General features: G+C 43.6%; 1 protein-coding gene and 1 long non-coding RNA gene across 4 annotated transcripts in view; one reads left to right on the top strand and one right to left on the bottom strand.

The window, feature by feature from the left end:
• Positions 1–580: 580 nt before the first annotated feature.
• LOC131576922 (uncharacterized) lies at positions 581–5,449 on the top strand. The gene is made up of 2 exons (XR_009277114.1): positions 581–1,312; positions 1,574–5,449. It is a non-coding gene; the product is annotated as an uncharacterized LOC131576922 (long non-coding RNA).
• Positions 3,298–25,120, bottom strand: part of FOXO3 (forkhead box O3) — an 88,256-nt gene continuing 66,433 nt past the window's right edge. For all 3 annotated transcript variants that reach the window (XM_058834050.1, XM_058834051.1, XM_058834052.1), the window contains exons 2-3: positions 18,786–20,220; positions 3,298–7,478 (exon numbers count right to left, since the gene is read on the bottom strand). In XM_058834050.1, the coding sequence (XP_058690033.1) occupies positions 18,820–20,220 (1,401 nt within the window). In that variant the 3' untranslated portion in view covers positions 3,298–7,478; positions 18,786–18,819. The remainder of the gene's footprint in view (positions 7,479–18,785; positions 20,221–25,120) is intronic.

Below are 25,120 nucleotides of genomic sequence, written 5' to 3'. Positions count from 1 at the left end.
GTCTGCTAGGCTGAGTGACAGCGCATAGCAAAAACTTCTGTATAAATGACACAGCCTCGCCATAAATTTTGACTAACAGATGCACACTGAGGTTGATAGCACAATTTGATATTGCAAATATGACTCTTCAGAGAAGTGTGAATGACAATGTGTTTCATTTAATGAGTAAAAGGTTGTTGTTTTTTTGTTGTTTTTTTATTGTATGTCTTTATGAGTTGTTTTACTGCTTTCTAAGCAGCGACTTTTCTCCAGGACGTTCATCCATTAATTAGTTAATGGTGTACAAGCCTGGTTAGCCTTAAGTAAGAGAAGCCTAATAGAGATTTAAGATAAAGCACTGGTGAAATTTTTCAATGAATTTTTGAACAAAGTTAGAAATTTTAGAATGAATTTTCTATTGAAACTACAAATGCAAGACAAGCACCAGGCCAGTCATTCACAGCAGAAGCTTGGAAAGGCTGTACCTCTCCCTCCTGGAGGGAAAGGTGTTAGGAGCAGCTTCCTCTGCTGCTCTCCAGGGAGCACCTCTGAGGTGACTCTGCCAATGCACAGCTTTCCACCATCTTTTGCTTTGGAGGTCAGAGGTAGAGTACACCTGTATTTCTTAACTAGCACTTTCTAACCAATGCCATCCTTTCCCAAGGTGGTTAGGAAGAGCAGAAGGAACCATTGACCATGCAGCAGATGAATCTTCAGAGAGGTTACCAGAGCAAGGTGCTGGCATCTGCTGTGTTTGCTCCCACTGATGTCCTTCCCATCCTCCTGCACTGGAACTTGCTGCACCAGCCATGGGATCTTTCAGGGTTTACAATGGCCCTCAGAGTATGAAGAAGTGCCAAAGTCTGATATTCCTGTGGAGCCAGGGTCCACAGGTGCCAGCAGCAGCCACAATGCCCATTGCAGTGAGCACTGCTGGAAGGCTAATCCCCAGGGAAAGGCAGCACTTAGGAATTGCTCTGTGCTTTTAATTTCAGCAAAAACAAAGTTTTAAGGTATTGCCTCAAAAAGAGTGAAAATTGAGGGAAAAGACTCCTGATCAGTATTATATTTGTCTTGGAAGTTGGAAACAATTTTATGACATGTCATGTATTTTTACAGTTTTCCCCCCATTTCTCCACATGTCACTCATAGTATAGACATCTTTAAACTCCATGGCATAATGTAACATTAAAAGAATGTTACAACAGTTAACCTCATTTAGGCCAGTTGTTCCTACTGAATTGGGACATTTTATCTCATTTTCTAGATTAAACCAGGTCCTTGGTCTGTCATCAAATGATCAAAAAATAAAAGCAGGAGACGCTTTGTTCTAGTAAGTAAATGTTTTGACATATGCAAAACTACTCGTGTCCTGAGTATGCAAAGAAAATCCAGGTGCAAAATAAAAATTCCAAGCTGGAGATTCTGAATTTTGTCAGACAATTCCCAAGGTTCTCAAAGATTTAAACTACAGTTAAAAAAACAATCATAGAAAAGCTTACTTGATTGTTTTTTTGTTGTTGTTGTTCTAGTGAATTTTTCTATGCTTTGTACTTATATGATAAATATATTTTCATTTTGAAAAATTCCACAGGCAGAGCCAGTGGGAAAAAAGCTCTGTGGGCTGGGTTGGGTAAACAGAGATGCCAGGAGACACTGCAGAAGCTGCTGGCAGTGGGATGAATCTGTGTACCAGCAAGAACAGTATCTACTCCATCTAGCTTGGGCTCCACTTCATCCAGGAAGACTTCCTTTTGAACGGGGAGATTCCAGTCATGATGGCTCCAACCAAGTAAAAGAGGTAGCCTCCCAGATTTACTTATCTCAGCCCTCTTGAAAGCACCCCTAACTTCCTTGGAAGCAGTAACCAAACAAGAGCTGTAAAATACTGTTTTCCCTGGTCTGGCTGAACTCACGACTCAGCATATGTGGCAGGGAGCTCCTAAAATAGCTCTCTATTGCCTCACCAGCCTCAGCAGCAACTTGAAAGTCTTTTGCCTTCTGGGACAAACTGGAGAAGTTTTAAAATGTTTGGACTTATTTTGAAAGTACTGTGAAAGATAAGAATGATCTATTCCAAGGCTGGTTGAACTGAAGGTCACAGCTAAGGCATTGCACAACAGACCCAAGTAGGTTCAGCACAAAACTTGCTCAGGATTTGATCAGCTCATCTTCATTGCTGCTGCCGCCCCTGCCTAAACTCAGGTTAAAGCTGAGTCCCTTTGACCTGGCACCTCACTGGGCCTAACAATCACAATAGCTTGTCCCAAAAATCAGTGGGGCAATGCCAAGGCAGAGGGCACAGGTTCTTCCCTGGCAGAGCCTTATTGGAGAAGCCTTCTGAAAAAAGCAAGCGGAACAGCTCTTGTTTGTGAGAGGAAGATGTAGTTGCTGCAGGACAAGTACATTCTCACTCTGGGAGCTTTAATGCACACCTTCTCCGGGTCAAAGGCTATTTATTCTCTGTCTGGATCTTGTCCTGTTTCAGGCTATCCCTAGTTAGAACAAAACCTGAACAGCTCTTGCTATGTTTAACAAGGGATATCCCCAAGCTGCTCTTTATTGCTGCAGTACTTTGGCATAGCATTCCTGTGGGCTCTGCAAGGACATCGCAGTCTGTCCCCCTGGAGTAATGAGAACCCCCTCCCACCCTGTGAGGAAAGGCTCCTTTTTCTTGAAAATGTAATTTCTTCTTGAAAGATGACTCCAAAAGACCATACACATCTCTGGCTTCCCAACAGGGTGGGAGAAGAGTTTTTTTGTCAACATGTCCCTTGTTTCCAAGCACACTCTCCAGTGCCTCAGCCAGAGCCCTCGGTATAGCCTTCTGCTGAGTCAGGCTGCTGGTTTTATTATCCCAAATCCCAAACGGGTGGTTTCAAATACTCCAGGCATTTTTCAGAGACAGTGTGAAACCCAGCCAAGCCCATGGTGTGGGGTGTAACCCTTCTCCTGACAGGTCTGCAGTTGGACTGGTCAGGCGAGCTGGTCTACAGCTGCAGAGTACAGCTGCCACCCCTGGGGACAATCCCCTCTGTCCTCAGATTCAAGTGAACTTTGTGATTTTTTAGCAGCAGTAAATGATCCCCCTGGGGGTTATTTGACCACCAAAACTACACTGCCTTGGCTGAAGCATGGAAGGGCCGAAGCCCACGTCAGTATGTACTGACATATATTAGTGGATGCAGGCTGGGGACCCCTCCCCAGCCCCAAGTCCCCCACCAGTCATTTTCACTTGCTGCTTGAAAATCACCCCTTGTCCAGGTCCTATGTTTACATGTCTGTCTATGACACAATAAAACAGAGCAAAGGCAAATGTGCAACGTAGAGATCCATTATGCTTTATTTACATGCGTCACCATCTCTTTTACAAACTAGATTACAATTTAAAATGGAATACACAAGGCAATATCTACTAACACCAAGTGGAGTAAGCACTGCGTCTCTACTTCATTTGGAAAGGGGCAGGTTTTGCTCCAAAACAAACTTCCTTCCAACCTCTGAGTAGTAAGGTAATATATTCCTCCAGGGCAGCATCTTTTTTAGTTGTTTTTTTTTTCTTGTTTTTTTTTTTTTTTTTTAATATAAAATCCTCAGTAAGACTGCAACGTGAGAGTGTCTGCTTTCAAATGAAAGTACAAGATAGCCCAAATGAAAAGTAAAAACTGTTCAGCTCTTCGGTATGTAAAGACGGCCATGCGCGATAAGGCTGTGGATTTAATATTCTTCCAATTTACATGGCTTGAAACAGAAACAGATAAAACAGTTTTACAGATACTGTATACATATTTTTTCCAATCATGCAACTTTTTTTAAAAAAAGTTAAACATGTGAAGCCAAATGTACAATCCATTTTTTCCAACCCATAGTTACGAAATGTATCTGGTCCCCCTTCACATCTGTTGGCAATTCCAAAGGTATATCGTGTACTTGAAACACTTACAGGACACCAATTGCCAAGCAATGATATAATTTTGGAGAAATACATGACCTAAAAGGTAACTCTTTTAAGCAGTGGCACAAAAATTTCTGAAATTAAGCAGTGTTTAACAATCTGATTATTCTTAAGAGCTTTTTTTTTTTCACAAGATCATTAAATCAAGCCCCAACCTGTGACTAGAAACTGCGTAAATAACACCTTTTTAGACCTTTTGTTTAGACCAAGTGTTCAAAAGATAACCATGTAATTGTGACCTTGACCTTCATCTGTTTTACATGATTTCACAAGGAAAACTTCTAGGCATAAACATGTTCAAAGACTCAAAGGCCAAATTTTCAAAAAGCAGGTTCCCCAAACTAGCTATTCAAGGCTTAATTTTGACACCTAAATACCTGGCCCTTTGAATTCAGGGAGATTTATTTAGCACCTCTGGAGTGAAGGGCCTTTGCTGGGCACCTCAGCAGGTGTAGAGGGTGATGACCATCCCCAGGCCTGGGGGGGACCTGTCACCTCCCCTTCCTTCAAGAAGCCATGAGGGCAGAGCAGCTTGCCCCCTGTGACCACGCTGGAGTCCCCGGTGTTTGGTGCCTGACACCAGGCACTTCTGCTTGGAAATTTTGGCCCCAAAACTGAGCAACACAAACCAAACCAAACTGAAGAGGCTGGCCAAGTCCATCCCTCTTCAGTGGGTGCTGGGATGTTCTTCAAAGCAGGGGCCCAAGCTGTCCCAGCTATGTCAATGGAAATGCTCCCCTTGACATTGCTGGGAGACAGGTTAAGCCTTTCAGCCACTAATGCTTTTATTATCTCTTTTTAAAAAAACTTCTCTGACACTGATGGGCTGTCTCTGAACCAAGTGTTTTTTCTCCATTTTCTGAATAGAGAAGGCCATAGTTTCATCTCTCATTTTTTTCCAATGGAAAGCAGTGCCCCTGAACCCAAGCAGTCTAAGTTGCTGGAACAGAGCAGAATTTGCAGTCTTTTCAGTTAAATTTTCAACAGGCCTTCCCTTGCGTTTGACAAGAACTGAATCTGAACTAAGAAAAAAACTTAAGTTATGGGGTTTGGTCACTTTGGCCATACCATGGAGTCAGGCTTTACTGATCTGTCAGTGATAGTGTGTCTTTGGGCAGCACCAGGGGTCTCACAGGAGGCTCATCTGTTGTAGGGATCAAAAGCTGCATCTCAGCACGGGGATGTGCCGAGTGAGCTCTGCCGACAGCCAAAATGTGGGGCTGGGGAACAAGGCCAGCCACAGGGCAGCAGATGCAGAGAAACCTCAGCAAAAGAACACCAGAAGGAAGTGCTTCAGCATACACTCACATTTTGGGGTGTACCAGGAAGCTAAGAGCTAATGGCACACGCTCAGTTGAGGTCAGTGATGAACTCTTGTCCAATTTCAGTAAAAGGTGCCTGCAACTGGACTCGGGTAAGCAGGGTGCACAGCTATGCCACACAAACATCCTGGGAAGCCGGCTGCTGATAGACATCGGCAATGGGCACCAGCCAGCTCCAATGAATGCAATAAACTGGGTCACACACTAACAAATAGAACCCCTCAGTGTAAAAAGAAAAAGAGAAGTTTTTTAAAAGGCAAATGATAAACCCTTGGCTGCTTGGAAGAGTTGATATGCTACAGGGCTATGCTAACCACAACTGCACAGAGCCTACACAGTCAAAACTGGCAGGGGAGAAACCAAGAGGTGCATCTTTATGAGAGAACAGCATGGGAGCTACGGTACAAAACCAAAACTTCCATCACACTAGGAGCCGTTGTTTCACCAAAATCACCTCACGGACCTGGAAAGTAAGGAGTGAGGAAGGGCCCACGAATGTGTGTGAGTGTTGGTGCATGACTGTGCATGTGCGGTGGCAGTGGCGAGAGGAAGTCACTCCACATTGCATGGGACACGGGTCGGTGGGAACTCATGCACTGAGACTGGGTTAAAATGCTAGTTTTGTTTTCCTAACATCCATGCATAATGATCCATTTCTGTACATAATAAAATATATTTATATATTTATATGCATAATGCTTTTATGCAAAGGAAAAAAAAACTTCATATATCGCTTTGGAGAATTATGTATACACTGTCCTATTCAGAACCTCTTCATACCAAGTTCCTATGTACCACTGGTGTTTTCCCCTCTTTTTTTGTATCCCTCCCCACCCCAGGATACTAATAAAAAGTAATCAAACTTTCCAGATTATAGAGAGGATCTATACAGCACCATACCTTTTATTCATTATTATTATTAATTATTATTCATTTTACAAAAGAAAATCTTAGAAGCAAAATATATAAAACTGCCTTGTCTTTCAGTGTCATTTATCCTGCTACAATCTACGCTCATATGAAAAGCCATTTGTATGATACTGTCACTTTGCCATTCCCACTCCTGCTTCTTCTGCCACAATGGATTATACATAATGAGAAGGAAAAAATAATCAAGGATATGTCCAAAACAACAACAACAACAAAAATAAACAGGATCACTAATGCCATAACACACCCTGCAGTGATCTATGCCTCAGCTCCTGGCATTGTCACCGCAAGTCACCTATTGATGCCCAGCTGCCCATTCCTTTAATTTCTGTGTTTTCAAACACATCTCTACAGGTGACTACATCCACCTTGTGTGGCAGCTCAGCCCGTAACTCCTCACCAGCTCACTGCAGCAGTGAGGGCAGCTTTGCTAACGTGAGGCAGGAGGGGAGCCTGCTCCAGCAGGCAGGAAAGGGGCTCCTGCCTCAGTGCATGTGGGGGCCACGGCACCCGCTGTCAGTCCGTCCTCATGAGCCAGGAGGCAAACTCACCAACTTCCTTTGCTTTGCAACCAACTCTAGGTCGACCCTCATGGCAAACAGGGGTGTACCATTAAAATTAAGGAAAGCATAAGAAAGAAACAAACCAACCAACCCAACAAACAAACAGGCAACGCACATCCCCTCTCTGGAATCCATCTGGTTGACAGGATTAACAAATCTGAATCTTCAGAAAACCCTGACACCTGAGCAGTGTTGGGTTACGGTCATTTCCATGCATGTGCACAGTGCCTCAGATTCCCCAGGGAGAGAAAGCAACAATGGTTAAAAAATCTATGGAAATCAAACTGGAGGCTGTAGGGAGGAGGGTGGGCAGACAGGGAAAACCTCCAAAAAGAAAAAACAACTTAATACATCCCATAAACCATTAATATATTGAAACACCACATACTCATTGACAAGTAACTAGTGTAAAGTCTACACAGTGTGTTCTCAACAGGATGGTGCTGAACATTGTCTCCACAGCATGTGCTTGGCCATCCCAGAAAAGGAAGATTTTGCATACTTCTAGAATGAGTTCAATTTCCAACAAAAAGAGGGAAAAAAAAAAAAAAGAAAGAAAAAAAAAAGTAGGTTCTTCACTCCAGTAAGGGGCCTATTAACAGTCTGCTTCATTAGGAAAATAATGCAGGGTTCACAAAGGTCGTAAGCTGTAAACAGTATCACTGTCCACTTGCTGACAGCAGATTTGGCAAAGGGTTCTCTCTCTACATCTCGTGTCAGTTTGAGGGCCTGAAGAGGAGAAAAAGAAGAAAAGACAGTGAGATTACTGCATGCAGGAAAAAAAAAAACACCACAACAAAAAAGGCAACCAAGCAAACTTCCAAATAAACCAACAGCTTACACTGAGAAGCAATTTAGATATGTTTACACCCAGGAACTTCAAACATATAGCAAGGAAAAAGATGACCCTGCCTGAAAATACTTTTTCCTTGCCAAGGTTCATGTGTTTCTTTTCTGGCTTAGCTGCTCCCAAATAGGACAGAAAAAACCCTCTCTCTGATGAAAAATGATGGTCAAGTCTGATTTACAGAAACCCAGTGCATTGTCTATTTATTAAGCATATTTCCAGGTAGAAGCAATGAAGGACCTTCCAGCTTTTCACCATTTTTCACTATCACCTTTTCTCAGCATTACCAAAAAGCTGAATAAATCTTCTGTAAGTGTTTGACATCCACCACCACCCTTGAAGGACAGATGAAGAGGCTGCTCAAGACAAACAGTAAGGAGCCACAAATTTCAGTGTGGCCTTTGGAGTTTTCCATTTTTCTGCTAACACAACACACCAGCAACAGATAGGGTCCAGCTGGCTTTAAAAATTAGGTTTTTATTTATACATATTTATATATATATTTATTTATATATACTGGCTTTTTTTATTCGGTAGCAAAGAAGTTTCTATGTCGAGAGAGAAGAGCGGGGAAGAAACCTTGGATACAGCATGGAGATGACTATGAAGGGACATGGTAAGTAGGTAAAACACTGAAAATAGATGAACATTTCAACCAAGGGGGCCAAGGGGACAGAGTTTTAAAGGTACTCAGTGGCTTCAAGATATAGGTAGGCACCACAAGGGTTTTGGAAAATATGTACATTTAAACATGCCCAAGAAATCCTCTCACATTTTCAGAAATGTAACATGCTGGACATGTAACTTCTGGCTCTGAAATGGCTTCTGAAAACAGGGTTTAGTCCCCTCACACCACTTACTACCTTTTGAGGATTTTCCCCAAGACAAAAGATTGATGATTTTTTATACAGTGCAAGAATAAGGGGACATTGGAAACCAAAAATCCATTGAGTTGATTACAGGAATGTCTTTACTTTCAAAAGTCCCTACAGCAGACACCATCATGAAAAATGGTGGATTTAGTGGAATTGCTGGTTTAACCAGGACGGGCATCTCCTGCAAGGAGGATCACTCAAAGACTGTGTCCTGTCTAAGGTGCCAGGCACTGATCCTATGATAAAAATTTATTAAAATGACCTATTCTGATAATGCTAAATGATTGATGGAAATTTAATCATTTTGTCTCATGGTTATTAGAGCAACAGCGTGACAGCTGCTCCCTGCGCCATTAAGGGAGAACTTCATTCAGCACAGCTTAGGGAGCAGACAGATTGTGCATTTCACCCAAACAAAATTTGGCTTTAGCCTTAATTATGTGGAGGGGTTTGGGGTAGACTGTTTTGTGAATAAAGGGATTTCCGACTGGATCAACATATTGATTTCTTCATTTTCAAAGGGCAAATTAACGCTGGCCGTTCGTTAATGTGACTGCCTGGCAATGACTCCATTTGGTGTATCCCGATGGCCGTAACAAGGTCAGCAGAAGACACCCAGACAGGCCTGGTAGCCCCCAGTAAAACCTGGCTAGTGGCTCATAAGCTGCTCGAACAAGTGCAAGCCCATTTCTCTACTTCTTAAAGCCTGAGCACCAGAGGGGGCTGGAAATGAGTGACTTCCCAAAGCACAACATCCTCTGAAGGCAAGGCTCGGGTCCCAAATGCCACAACCCAGCAAGTCAGCTCCCTCTCAGGCAGCTGCCAGTTATGCTGAGCACAGGCTTAACTGTGGCACGTGTGAGAAGTCTTGCTGACTTTGAATAAAGCTGTTGATTAAAAGTAAAACACTACAGAAACTCCCAATAAAGCGCCAGAATATTGCTTAATGTTTAATATTATGCTATGAAACCAAGTGATGAGAAAAAAACTGGAGGATGGGTTAAGTTCAGCATCTTTTGTGGAAGTGGTACTGCCCAATATTTTTTCTTGTGGGACCCGTACTTCAGACAGTGACAACATTTTGGAGACAGATGCACAGCTGAGATGTGCATCACACAGCAGAACCAAACTATGTTCCATTGTCACAGCTCTGTTTACACGGACTTTGCAAATGGATTAAAAATTAAAAGAGCTAGCTCAAAGTCTTAACCTGCCTGCCTTCAAGTCACCCTGTTAAAATCTGCAACAGACTCACACAGTCTTGCTTTCTGTCTCACCACAAAAAGCCTATTTACCCTGAGTTAGCAGCCTGCTGCCCCACAGTGATGAAAACTGGATCAATGCAGGGAAATAAGTGCTCCACTTACATCTCCATTTATCACAGAATCATAGAATTGCTTGGGCTGGCAGGTATAGTCCAATGATGGTATAATTCAGGGGATCCCTGAAGTGAGCAAGAACATCTTCAACTAGATCAGGTTGCTCAGAACCCCATCCAACCTGCTGTTGAGCAGTTTCAGGGATGGGTCATTCACCACCTCACTGGGCAACCTGTTGTGCTGTTTTACCACCCTTATTGTAAAAGACATTTTCCTTTTATTTTATCTAAATCCACCCTATTCTGGTTTAAAACCACTACCCTTATCCTATTGCAACAGGCCCTGCTAAAAGCTTTGCAAACAGTCATGCAGGAGATGAGATGTCCCTTTCTCCTGTCCTATCCTCTGCCCTCCCATCCTCTACCTTACTACTGACCAGTTACAAATGTTACTCTCATTTTACTCTGTGGCCAAGCTGAATGGTTCTGATTTCCCTCCAGCAACAACGTTTCATCACCTCTGTCTCACATCATTCCACCACTTAACTGGACTCTCAAGCCCCATGCCAGCTTGTGCACCATCAGAGCAGCTCTGAAGAATCATTTTCCACCTATTGCTTTCTCCCTTTGATTCCCAATGGTGCCAATTATGGAGCACCGGAAATTTCTTCAGAACATTAAGGGTGACATGGCGATGCTCTGGTTTATCAGTGAGCCAACCCAGCAACCAGCACATAAAGTTTCCTGTTGGAAGAAAAGCTATGTGCTCCTTGACATGATTATGGGATGAGAATCTGCACTAACAACACACAGCTCTTCTGTATGACAGCCTAACATGGATCTCCTGATTTGTCTGGAAGGCTTGTTGAGTGGATCTCATCTTGGAAAGTATCACCCTTTAGAGGTCTGTAAAACAAGCATTCTCCCTGGGTACCACTTTGCAACAACTCTCCAGGGACAGGAAATCCCAGTAACTGCTTTTAGTCAAGACACTTGGGATACAAACATTTTCAAGGAAGAGTGTGTCCTTTAGTGACAGATGTGCATTCATTCTGGTGCCTCTGCCCTTCGATTTGTCATCGCCTCTAGCAACAGAGCTTCTACTCCAAAGTGGGGGTAGGCTCAAAAAGCAAGACTTGATTATGTGTGGTTACAAGTTAATATTCTGCCTGAGGTTTCACAGCTAAAGACTGGAAAATACACAGAATTTGTTTAAAAACAAGTAAGGAAGATAAAAGACTGTGGCCAGTCTTTCTGTAATGACAAAATTACAGCATGAGATTTATATTTCAAGCACAATAAAAATTGGAAATCCCAATGCCACAGCAGATATGCCACAGTGACACCCTACAGGCTTAGCACATGCTGCACTAGGATGGCCCTGTGCTGAGGGACAACATTGAGGCTGGGGACAAAGCCCAAGGACAAGAAAACAAAGAGTTGGCAGCTTCATGTGGCTTTATTTCCTGAACTTGCAGGCATGCTGCAACTTTGCTTCTTCTCTTTAAATTCTGCTCATAAAAATAGGTCTTTCCCAGCTCATAACTGGGTGACAGAGAATAAGAGGAAAGAGGAAGAATGCCAGCACAGAACCAGGACTTATGGGAGCTAAAACGTTGCAGTGCTTGCAGCTGCATAAGCACTAAAAGCACAAAAGTGTCCCTTTTCCTTCTGTTGCTGCTCTTCTTTTCCAAGGAATACTACAAACCATAGGAGACCACCAAGTGTTTTGGAAGTAAATGTAACTTAAGACAGCAGATCATCCTCTCATCCTGTATCAGCTCCCTGGGAAAGAAGGCCAGAACTGAAGTGAGCTGCCACAACTATTTATAAGCAGGTTATTTTCACATCCCACTGGTCTACAGAATCATATAAAAGTCCAGGCTGGAAGGGATCAGCATCATCTGGTCCAACTTCCTGTTCAAGGCAGGGCCTTAGGTTAGATTATTCACGATCCTGTCATGTATTGAGTATTTCCAGCACAGGAGAAGCCACTGCTTCTCTGGGAGTTTAATTTAACCCACAAAGGTGGGTGAAGTCCCTTCTACCCATTTTACAGTTGAAAAGGAAACTCTGAGCCCAAGCACACTCTTGATACACAATTGCTGTTGAGAACCATCACATCTGGCTGGGTTTAATCCTCTGCCCTGGCCAACACAGGAGAGCTTAGGTAAAGGATAGCTTCTCTCCCTAAGGTCAACAGGTTTCTTCGTTGAAAACCTTTTGGTCAATTTTATCCCCTGTATTTTGTTCAGGAGCCCAAGGAGTGGGATGGAAATCCTGCCGGTTATGGGTTACACTGCCAGTGACTGAGAGACATCAGCCTGGGTACTCAACACAGCCCTTGTTAGGCAGGATGCTGCTGAGAAAGAGGAAGAAAGCCAAAAATACTTACAAAATACATCTTTTTTAAGGGGTAAAGCCCATCAGCTGGAATTAATGTGCTTTCTTTAGGCACTTGGGAATACTGGGAAGGAGACGTCTACTGTGGATCACAAAAAGATGTGTAACTACTGCACCTGTGCAAGACCAGAGAAGGATTTTGCTTGCATTTCTGAATCTGAAGAAAAAGAGTCACATTTTAGAGTGAAAGGCACCTAGAGACATCCTGAATTATGGGTTTATAGTGCTATGGAAGCATGCTATGTACCTGTAATTCTGAATGTGCTCATAGACAGCTTCTTTTTCTTTGCCAAGTACCAAGCCTATTTTAAAAGCATCTTCTCCACTATGGAATCTTCTTGTTTCTCTCTGCAGTAGGTTGAAAATGAGAGGCCAATACCATGTTGATAAAAGGCAGGACATCTTCTATCATAACTTACAAGTGGCAGAAAAGGCAAGAGAGGAAAGGTCCTACCTCAAACCCAGATTTTATCTGCATTTGTATATAGATAAAAGCCAAGAGATATGGGCAGTATAAAGCAAAAACAATGGGCAAGATATTCAGCTCAGCTGTAGAAGTGCCTAAGCACAAGGCATCCTCCACAGTATCATCTGGGAAAAGTTTTTTCCTGGAGTAATGGCAGTCATGGCTGCACAGCAGCTTCCACTTGCCGAGCTGCACCCCCATCAAATTCCTGCTCAGCAGATGCTCCCTCTGCCAGACTCCAATAACTGCCACCCTGTGCAGCAATCTGAGTGGAAAAGCTGATTAAACAGCTCTGGCAGACTGGACCAGAGCGGGGCATTCCCACCACTCATCCACAGGTACCTGATTTAACAGGGTCAGCGTCCCCACACACCACTCAGGACTTGATCGGAGACGCTGCTGATGGGAACATCCTGCTGGAGATCCTTCACCACTGGCACCAGGAGCCCAGGGTGGCTCCTTCCTTCATCCCCCTTCTTCATGCCAGGACAGAAAGGCTGGCTATCGGCACACAGTACTATTCAAACATGCATTCCCACACTGTACCTGTGCTTTTTGGCTGTCATCAACACAAGACTTAAACCTCTCCAGCTGTCAGTTCATCACCTGGGCTGAGTGCCCAATTGCTATGAAAAGAAGATCCTGACCTTTCCTCAGCTGCATGACGCTATGTTTCTAAAAAGGAGTTCTTATTACGCACTTCTTCAAGAAAATATGCTTTCATGGGGGCTATTTAAAAGTCTGGCTCAAAGGAAGGAATGAATGAACAAAGAAAAGCCACCTGTAACCCAGCCCACTTATCAGGCAAACCACATATCGAGGGACCAACACTGATCTGCAGCTCTAAACAATCATTATGGCTCATTCACATGAGACAGACGATTTGCAAAGACTCATTCCGTAACAAAACCTGTGCACTGCTGATCCAAGGAGGAAAGCACTGGGGAGACCAGTTGATGTGGGCTGTTCTAAAAATATCAGTTTGTGCTGTCATCTGGTGAGAGTATGTCATCCTGTAATCTTAGCATCTGCAGGGACAGCAAGTTTCTGCCTAATTATTGCTGCTGAATCACATGACAAAGCATGAGGTTCTAAAAAATACATCTATAAAAAACACCAACAGAAGAACACCCAAACCACAGAATAAGACCACTGTCCTGGCTTCAGCTGCTTTACACTCACAGCACAAGCCTGTGGAGGCAATCCTGGTTTTAACAGATCTTTTCCTTGGGTTAATATAACCCGAAACAATAAACCCATATTAAAAACATACCAGAACAAAAAAGCCCTACTCCCAGAAGGAGTGAGCAATTCATTGTGTTTGTGTGTCAGCTCCTGCTGTCTTCACACAGCAAAAGTCACAGCATCCCTGCAAGCCCAGGACTGGCCTCTGTATGCTAAGGGGTTTGATGAGCTTTAGTGGGACCTCATGGGGGGGCAGTCCCAATGGGGTTTTCCCAGATTTCCTCTCTCCTCCTCCCCAGCAGCCATGAGTATAGTTTGCTCCTGTGCCACTGATGTGTTCCCCAGCCACCAAAGAGCCTGCTCAGGGCAGGCCCTCCTTGGAGTTGAAGGGATCCCTGTTCCCCACAAAATACATTTTCTACATAGATATTTTTGTTCAAAGACTAAACTTGGCATGTGTGGAGTTCAGCTAGTCACAAAACCACCTTTCAAAACTTAGGCTGGCAGAAACAACATTTAAATGTTACAAGTGCCACCACCTTAACCACTAGCCTCCTAGAAATGGAGCAGAAGAATGTGCTGCTCTTGAATTTCCTTTCAATTTTTAAAAGGCAGACAGCCCCACCTTAGCTCTGTAAAAAACCTGGCAGCCCTATCTCTAAGACCTCATTTTTGAAAATAAAAGAGAAGGAAGTGCAGCTATGGTCCTGAGGCAATCACATGTCATCAGGTAAGAGGTCAGGTAAGAGGTCAAATAATTCAGCATTCATGGGTAGAAGTTTTCTGTCAGAAATCAAAAATCATCTTCTTTGTGGCAAACTGTACAGAACTCTCTGATTCAAAACTCCATCCAAATGGAGATCCTTGACCACCTATTTTCACTTTTAAGATGGTGTTGTAAACATGAAGTCACCCTCAGACCTATCTGTCTTAAGTATGAACTGTACACAGAAACAGGCTGAACACAAATTAACAAACTGGCAAGTAGTCCAAGCTGTTATGGACTAATGAAAGACTAACAAACATTTTGTTAGGTTTCCTAAGATTTTTTTTCACCAGAGATGTTAATTATCAAGCGTGACATTACATGACGTTGCTATTTGCAGCTTGTGTATTCTGCAATAAGAAGATGTGGGACCTAGGTGATACTAGTGGAAAAAAGAGTGATTTTAACTGATCTGTCAAGCGTTTTACATGTAATTTTCAAATAAGTCAATGTGAGCCCAGCACCGCTCTGTTAGAGCCCAGAGACACCCTCATAAATGACACACTGAGATGTCTTTCAGAAGATGCAGCTTAGATGAGTTTTTCAGACTATGACACTGACTCAGGAAGTTCCTGCCCTGCTCATGCTGAGCCTTTCCCCACCCCATGCCCAACCCTGCCAGCATTGCTGCCTGCATGATGCCACTGTAAACTGGATCACTAAAACAATCCAGGTAAAAGCAACTTCTTGGATGGGTTTTGATGCTGGAGAAAATGCTTGCCCATGCAGTAACTGCTCACCAGCTCCTGACCTTCCAGGCAGCAGCACATGTCCTGAATAGTCTTGGCTGATGCTCTGTTTTGGGATTACTCTTTGGCAAAAGCCTTTGGACTTGCCAGGTGAGACAGACCCTGGAGCAAAGTGCAGAGTTGTGGGAATCCCACACTAAGAGAAGGACCTATTAATTTCAAAATAAAAGGTATTCTAGAGACAGATGAGGGAATAGCAATGTCTTTATTAATTGCTAAACCACCGAAAAACCAAGGTGATGATTATCTGAGTGGGCAGAGGGGATTATCCAGTGCTTTTGGAAAGCAGGTAGAGACAGAGGAACAGAGGCCCCAAGCAGTGTAAGAGGAAAAAGTTATGGCTGAGTGAATAAAGCAAGAAAAAAAATACAGATTTTCTCCATTCCTTCTTGTAAGAGAAAAATACCCAAACCAAACCCAAATTCATTTATATGCCTCAATGAGGGCCCTCTGAAAGGCCGGGCCTGGGCAGCCTCATGGGCACAGATTGGTGGGGTGGGACTGGGCAGGGTTCTTTGCAGAGACCATACACAGGCTTGTGTGCAGCAAATGTGCACAGCCACTAAACCTGCAACAGTGGCATCTCCTGCAGGGTTTTTTAATTTCCCTATGAAGACATTGTAGTTGATTTTCTTCCAAAGTAAACCTCCCTCTATACCTAAGTATGTATAAATTAAATACCTGCGTATTTGTCTTCTTTCTTTTCTTCCTGAAAACTGACTCCAATGTTTCTCTAATTTTTAATACAAAACACAATCCTTACTATTCCTTCCTAGGTATGCCAATAATCCATTGTAACTGCTTTTGCTTGCCTACAAAACACACCTGGCTACCCTTGTGAAACAGATTTAGCATAAGCAATTGCCAGGCTGTTCTGCCGAAAGCATCCCCCAGTCTTTGGGCTTGTAAAGATTCATTGCTGGGGTCATGAACCCTGCTGAAAGAAGATTTTAATTCAGGGATCCCTATTGCTGCAGTGAAGAAGTAACCAAGAAAAGCAATTCAGAACAATTGCATCTGATGTCATGTGAGAAGCCCCTATCCAAACACGAGATGCTCACAGGGAGGCAAACTCTCAAACAGCGCTGCTTAACAGATGAGGAAGGGTGCATGATGAACCAGCTCAGCAGAAATCATCTGCGCTTGCACCTGATACCGGAGGCACCCCGCAGCAGCCGGTCCACTTGTCAGGGAGAGGGAGAGTGGTTTCCACAGATGACTGGACAGTAATCCACCGAGGAGAGCTGTCTTGTTAATAAATCTGTCCTCTACAATGAAACTATGCTCACACAGATGTGTCAGTTCCTTTATTCGGAGGGAGTAGCCTGAAAAAGATCACAGCAGCTATGCTTTCCGTGGATGCCAGAGGCTGGGGTGAAGAGGCAGCAAGGAGCATCAGTGAGGAGGTGGGGTGCTGTGTCTCCTCCACGCTGCCCACGCAATTCTCCCCGCAGCAGCTGCCACCTACATGCAGCACGTGAAGTTACGGAAGCAGGAGGCTGCCCTATTTGCCTGTGTCAAGCAAAACTGTCAATAACACCTATTCTTCAGGCCCCATTTCACAGATTGTACTGCTGGATGTTGCACAGCAATAAAGTTCCTGCAGCCTTTTCCTTTTTATATCATGCAAAGATGGTTTTTAAATCCAAGCAACTCACGCACCTGAAGGAAGAAAGAACTGGTCAGCAAGCATGACCTTCTGTGAATTTTTGCTTTCTCATCCTTGAATCAATTCTCTTTTTTCCCACCCTTTCTTTTCCCTAAATTCTCCAGTACTGGAACTGAAGAAAGCCCAAAACTCATGTGTGGCCCTGGCCTAGCTAAGTTGTTGCCTTATTCAGGGTCTGTGGGATGCAGCCCTTCTCTGCAGCCCGTCTCCTGGCTGTGCACTGCAGTGCTCTTGCTGAAAGTGAGAAGATATGCAAGAACCAGAGGAAATCCTTCCACTGACAGTGAAAGGACTGTGCACACCAACCACTCCATTGGAACATGGCAGCTTTGCAGATTGACTGAAAGGAGGATGCCTGGACAGTCCCGTTCTCCCTCACAGACAGCAGATCACAGCACGTCTCCTGGGGTGCTCCGTACACACAGGAAACAGGGAAACATTCTCGAGGTTCACCACTGCTGCTCACCTACCACACAGCTTCCCCTTGAACATCTAACTGTGAAACAGTGAATGAAAATGCAATTAAAGATGAAAGGGGCAAATTATGCACTGTAAAGTCAAAGGACACTGACTCCTTCTTTGCGTCCTTCACCTGGAAAATAAGAAAGCTGGAAGTAAGCTGTAAACTGAATGAATGCATCATTTAACTTCACCACTGAGATGCTCTACATACTATTCTGAAGTTAATAGAACACTTTCAATAATTTATAGTTAACCTTTTATCCTACTACATTTTGAAATTTACTCCCTTATACTAATAACTAAACAAAGGAGAAAGGGTAGTTTATGTGGCACCTGCCCTATGAGTCAGGGAATATGTGTGAGGAGGCAGAGGTATGGGCAGGATCCTGCAGAATCACAAAAGGATCACAGAAACAATGATTACAAGTCCCCAACTGTGGAAAATAAGCAGTGGAAAAAACCATATCAATCTTGAAAAAAATAAATCTGAAGAAGTTAACATTTAAAAACACCTATGTTAGAACCCAAATCTACAGATACTCTCTTGGAGGAGTCCAAAAGAAAAAGATACCTACCCCATTCAGGGGTGGGGGGAGGAAGACAACAGTTATCGCATACTTAAAACATTAAATAGGCCACTACATTCCTGAGACAAGGATCCCACGAATATATAATTCCTCTGTTTGATACCTTTTCTTGGCCAAGAAATACAATTTTACAAAAAAGCAAGCCCAAACAACTTTGCTAGTGTTGCAAAGCAGCAGCACTACTCTGATCCTGTCCAGATCTGTCCCACACGCCTGATCCCCAGTGGGTCCTCTGATCTTGCAAAGACACTTTTCCTCCTCCCCCTTAGCAACACTGCTCCACTGACTGCAGAGCCCCTTGCCCCATCCCTGTGTAAAACAGCTTGGCTACACGTGGCATTGGCTGCAAGAAATAATCCATCTGTTGTGACTTCAAAGAAGACGAGTTAGAGCTCTGCGATTCCTAAAAGCCACAAATATTCCACCTTGGTTTGCCTGATTTGTCATTAACATTTCTCATGCCTAAATTAAGAAGGGAGCTGAGCACCAGATGCATGCTGACAATGTTGCAGTCCAGCAGCTTTTATAGCTTAGCCTCATTTCCCTCCACACCTCCACGTTTCTTGGTTGTGCCTGTTGCATACCAACACACAGCAAGCCATCACAAGCCAAATTACTATTATTAGTGCGCACTAACTATTAATGGTTTGGTGCAAACTCCAATAAAACTAAGGAACCAATTATTTTACCACATCTATGGGGCACTGACCTGTTTGCCCGTTTTCCCTGTTCTCAAAGATCCTTCAGCCTGGTACCCAACTCTGTGATGAAGCCTGTTTAGCACCAGTGAAGTTCCCCACATTCAGACTGACAACGTTCTGAGCTGAGATGAGGGAATCAAAGTTAAAATCCAGCCCATCGGCATCCATGAGTTCACTGCGGATAATGGACTCCATGTCACACTCCAGGCTCCCATTGAAAATATCCAGGTCCAAGTCACTCGGGAATTTCTCATGTCCCATGACCGGGAGGCTCACGCTAGAGGAGTACAAAGAGGAGCCTGACAGCGGGTCAGAAAGTGTTTGCATAGACTGATTGACAGGTGACTGCTGATGTTTGGTGGATCCCAAGCTGCTGGAGTCACTCAAGCCTATGTTACTGATGGAATTGGACAAGGCACGGCTGCCACTAAGAGAGGAGTTGTGGGACTGGTGCTGGTGATGGGACAGGTTCTGATTGACCAGACCGCCCTGGCTGGACTGCGCGGCAAACGACATCATGGGGTCGCTGCGGAGCATTATATTCCTGCGGGAATTCTGGGCTGACACAGCTGTACTGGCTTGTGACATGAGCGGGTCAGACTGTGTCATCATGACGTCGCTGTGACTAAGCGCATCAGAGGTGAGGAGATCCTGCAGCGTCTGGTTGTTGTAATGAGAAATGGAAGAGAAGGTGGCCTGCTTGTTCTCCTGAATTGTCTGCATGGGTGACTGGCGGAGGGAATTCAGGGATGACGGCCCAAACACAGCGTTGTTGAAACTACTTGATGGGGAGCCCAGCCCTGAACCTTTGGAACCATAAGGAAAACTCGAGCTTCTCTGCATCATCCCTCCTGTGGGTGACTGCTGAGAGGGAGGGAGTGTTATATTGTCCAAGAGATCATCCATGAGGTTATCAGTCAGACCATCATTCAAGTTCATTGTCCCAGCCATATCAGTCAACCTAGGCAACTCCACAGTACATGGTTTGTTTACCGATGGGGACAAGCTTGATGGACTACTGTACAACATGGGAGAAAGTGGAGCATCATCATCTTGAACATCATCGAGCTCGGTGCTTGCCAAAATTGGTGACAAGCGGCCACTGATCGTACTGGCGTTTGAATTTGTACGGGAGCGAAAATCTGTCCACGCATCCAGCTCGTCGCTGCTGCGGGAGGTGGGACTCCCTGGCCACTTGGAGAGCTGGGAAGGGCTATCCTCACTTGTCTCCTGGGCTGTCTGCAGGGCTGCCTTTTTCTTCGCAGCTCGCCCTCTGCTCTTGGTGTACTTGTTGCTGTTGTCCATTGACACGGCGCGTCTCCGGGGCGCCTTGCCGCCTTTTCCACCATCTGGATTGATCATCCACCAAGAGCTTTTCCCGGTGCCTTCATTCTGCACCCTGACAAATCGGCTGTGGAGTGACAAGTTGTGCCGGATCGAATTCTGCAGGAAAGGAACAAAATAGAATGTCAAGACTGGCATCCCACTTCTTTTACAACCCAAATCTCAATCATTAAACCAACATCCCCTGATAACAGCAACATGGACAAAATCATTGGACCCTCCTGGACATCTCCGTGAATTTCTCTGGTGCTGGATATGGGAGGGCTGGAGTGTGAGAGCAGCATGGCAGCGTCCTGCCCCAAAAAAAGCCCCAAGCTTGCACTAGCTGTGCATTCCTTGTCCCCATCTCTACACCCCTAAAAGCTTCATCCTAAGAAAAGGAGCGTGACATTCCTGCCAGAAAGGAGCTGGATGTTTCTCGCTTACTTTTGACTCAGGACAAACTATTACTATCAGTAATCTTGCCATCAGTTCCTTGAAATAAAAACTGCAAAGGCATAGCAAAAATCTGGCTGGAGGGGTAGTCACAATCATCGCAGCCTCTGCAAATGTCTTTTTCATTCTTCAGGGGCACGTGTGCTATATATTTGTTATAATAATTCCTGAGAAAACTGCATGTGCTGTTGCTCCTCTCCCACAGGCACTCTGTGCATGACTAAGCTGTACTTTCTCTCTTGATTAGAGGAACCAGAATTATGCCCATACGGCAGTAGCTGGCCAGCTGTCCCCCCGCTATAGTATCCTCACAGTCTTCAGAACGTGATGTGACACAGTATGCAACGATATCCCTGTCCCCGTAAGCTGCTGGATACAGAGCTGCTATAAAGCTGCTGTACACAGCCGGATACTCCGTGCTGTACAGGATGCTATGAAACACAGGGCTCTCAGGGAGGCCTGCACACAGCCTGCTCTTGCATCCTACCTGCTTGCACTTGTCAGCACATCCAACTGCCCAAACACCACCTTGGCTCAAACCGGTGATCATCACCTCAAAATCAGAAAGAGCCTGAGAAAACCAGCCCACAGTACCCCCAGAGAAGCGGCACCAGATTTAAACCAAAGTAACTGAGATTAAAATCACACTCCACTCATCCTGCTGATCTTATGCTTGAAATATGGATCAAAGAAAGGAAAAGGAAATAGTATTTGTTAGTGTGAATGCTTCCAGGTTTGGTAAACCAACATTTTTTTCCTATGTGGAAGTCAAAAGATTTTTGGAGCTATCCCATAGTCCTTTGAAAAACTCCTTGTGCTATTCCTCTAAGCTTAAAGAGTCCAGAGTTCTTTTTTCTTGAATTTTGGCAATTGACAGGTGTATCTATGAAAAGGATAAAATCATATTTGTCCTATCAACATCTCTTAAAAACACATAGTCAGCAAGACCATAGCACAATCAAACCATTTAGAACAAGTGCCCTTTGTTTACAAAACACTGAAGAAACTCCAGATTTGAATGGGCAAAGAATAAGTCAATCAACAAATCATTCACCAGCACCTCAATATTTGCATCCTTAGGAAAAATGGATGCTTGACATAAATAAACTGGAGATACATACAAAGAAGCACAGCCCAGCTTTTTTAGAAACAATTCTTCTCAGTATAAAATGCCTTTCTTTCCCCACTGTTGAGCATTGTGTTTTTTGTCAGATTGTGAAACGGAAATTTCATGCCTGGAGTTCTTGCACGCAGACAGCAGACATGGTTGTGATTATCACTTAATGAAAAGAGAAATCATATGGACCATGCTTCAAAACAGCAACTGTTATGTTTTAAACAATTTACACAAAACAGCTGAACAGACTTTGCTGACATGCTCAAGAGAAGTTTGGGTCAGTGCCTCAGCTATAAACATGTCCATTTCTGAGGGACTATCATGCCATCAAAATATGGTGGATTGAGTTGCACCATAATAGTTCTTCAGTCTAATGAGGGAAAAAGCTTTTTATTGTTCAGCTGATGACATTTTAACCATATTTTGAGTCTGGCAACAGTTTAACTTCTAATAACTAGGCACCACTCCTTACTTCCTCAGGTTTCTCCCTGTAAAATGGCTGGAGAACTGATGTTTTTTTTAAAATAACCCTGATTGATACTCCAGCTTGTACTGCATCTCTGCAGGTAGCTCTCACCCTCACTCCCTATTACTTACATGGACAACCACTTGTAAGAACATTTGCATAGGGATTTCTCCATGCAAAGTCCATGCCAGGCTTTAAAAAGCCATAGGAACCATGCTGTCCCCCACCTAAAAATGCTGGGTATAAGAATACATGGCATCATGACTCTTGCTAATGAAAAGCAAATCTCAGAGAGGAGAAACACCTGAGGTGGCATATGCAGTGTGCCATGCACAGTTTCAGATATAAAAACACTCAGCCAAAGTGCCAGCAGCTAACAGTTTTCAGCCTATAGTGTTCTGATAAAAGGGCTTATTTCTGCTGCTGGTATCTGTAGTATGAAAGTATTTGGCCTAAAACCGTGAAAAATCCTAAATGGTAAAATTGTGAGACTGAGGCACCTTTCAGAATGAGAACTCCTGCATGTGTGGATATGTATGTGCACATTTGTAATTTTCTTGTTATTATATCTTTTTGCTCAGTGTCGGTTTTACACAAATAATAAAAGAATGTAATAATCCTTCTGCATTGAAAATTGGTGGTTATAAAAAATCCAAGCAGTTTGTTTTCCTTTACATTAAGCACTATGCCACTTAAAATCCTGCTTCTGTTTTTCTTTGCTTTTCTTCTGCAGGAAGATTTTCTTAAGCATAATTATGGGCTAATTTATTTTTGTGTACCCCATCTCCACCCTCTGTTAAAACATTGCCTTAAAACCCACTTCTTTCACATAACCTCCCCCACTAACCTCTTCAGCAACAGTACCTGAGCTTTTTGGTTTCTCCTTCTGTTGGATGCCCTGCCAAATCAAATTAGGGCTGGATCCTATTACCCTTTCTCATGCAAGTTTTGCAACAGAAGCCACCAGGATTGGCAACTCACATCAGAAAAGGCTGTTGCACTGTGCTACCAGGTAGAAATCTGGATGGAAATAACTGTATTTTCTACCTGTTTTCTGGGCTGTCAAAAAAAATTCCCATCTGCTTAAAAGATAGGAAAGTATATGGGGACAATCGTTGCTCACAACCATATGCATAACTAATATATGACCATGCAACAAACCACAAAGGAGGTGGGGAAGCAAAAAAAATACAGTTTATAATTTGAACCCACTGCTGATGAAATTAATGGGAATTTGACTTATGTGGGAGATGAATTAGGCCATGATGATGGAAACTTCAAACATTTTTCCATGCCAAAATGCAATGAGAAACTTTAAAAGACCCATAAAGGAACTTCCATCATCTGTCGTGGAGACCATATGTAGATGGGATAGATGCTGGCCAGGCTGCAGACAGCTCAGATACCACCGATGGGTACAACATATGGACTGTACTCGAGCAGAGCAAAAAAGAAATATGATGAGCTCCTCCCTTCATTAGTGTCCTTTATACTGGACTCGAAGAATATTGTGGCTCTACTGAAAGCCAGAAGACTGATATTCCTGCAGATAACATCTAGAGCATCACGTACTGCCCTGAGGCCAGACCAGCCGGGTTGAAGTCCCCTTTGAAAATGGTCCTGCAAGGAGAGGGACGGTCCCTGGAGACAAGGAAGACTGAGGGCAGAGGAACACACGAGACCAGCCAGAACTGGTGTGAGCAGTGCCATGGGCATGCAGTGCTGCTATCCTCCCTTGGCTTAGGCTGATGGCACCAGCAGAAGGGGTGAGCTGGGTGCCCAGAACAGCCAGGGCAGCAACACCAGGGCTTATACCACTTTCCCAAACTCAGGGACATGCTCTCAATGATAAATGTTGATCCACTGCACTGTGTTTTATTTGGTTAATACTCCTCCAGCTACATTTTCCTTGCAAGAAAATCCCCCGAGATCAGCTACCGTGTCCTAATTACACGAGTCTCTCTCAATATTTTGATAAGACTGCAAACAGGCAAGCTGACAGAGAGGACACTCAAACATTTCCAAAGCGCCGTATCCCTAATTTGATACAAACAACTGAATGAGTCTCCCAAGGAGGCTGGGATGTGTTATTTCAACACTCAGACCCAGTCAGACAACAGCAGCAAATGCTTGAGCTTTTAAAATGGAGAAAATTCTCCCTCCCTGTGCCCATTTCAGCTTCTTCCCAAGCCATGTTTACCTTGTGGAGCCTGTCCACTAACTCAGACACCAGCTGCAAGTGCTTCCACTGCAGCACAGAGTCTTTTTTGTCTGGAAGCAACATGTGGTATCAATTTATCATCCTCGACAACGCAACAAGGAATCCACTCGCTTTAAAAATAAAATGAGAGTTGTGTAACTTAACTCTTAAAAGTCCCTGATTTTTTTTTTTTTGCTTTTTTTTTCTTTTTAAAAAAATAAAAGGCCTAAAGATTACAAGATGAGGTGCAGCTGGTGGCTGACAAGTCCAAGTTACACACTGGTCTGTTTTTCTTTCAGTGTTTTGTACTGAGTAGCAAATTTGCTATTTCAGATATGGGCTCCTAAAAGTTAGGGCTAAAAACCAAAAGCAGCAGTTTAACAAGTGGGATATTAAGACATGGTGGGAGAAAAACAAACACTATCTGCAGACCCATAAATGCTGCTAATGCTCACTTGGGAGAATTACACTTTATTTTATCCTGTATGAACATATATAATGTTTTTACTTCACCATATGAAGTTGTCTGGTGGCCACACAGTAGAGAAAGGCATCAGATCTAATCCCACTGAAAAGAAGCCATGAAAATAACTCCAGCTTATCAGTCTCCAGCTGAAGAGAGGGAGTCCAGCTTTTCCATGGCTCTGCTTGCTCACTTGAATTTTAATTTTCAACTTACATCATCTTGCTCAAAATGTTGTCATACAAATCTCATTTGGTATGAACACTCCTAGAGACAGCTTCCACCAAAAGATTATTTTCTTTAAGAAAACTGTACTTT

Source organism: Poecile atricapillus, chromosome 3 (genome assembly GCF_030490865.1).
Source record: "Poecile atricapillus isolate bPoeAtr1 chromosome 3, bPoeAtr1.hap1, whole genome shotgun sequence".
NCBI classification, from domain to species: Eukaryota; Metazoa; Chordata; class Aves; order Passeriformes; family Paridae; genus Poecile; species Poecile atricapillus.
Note: the sequence above shows the minus strand (reverse complement) of the source record. Positions and strands in the feature narration are given on the sequence as shown.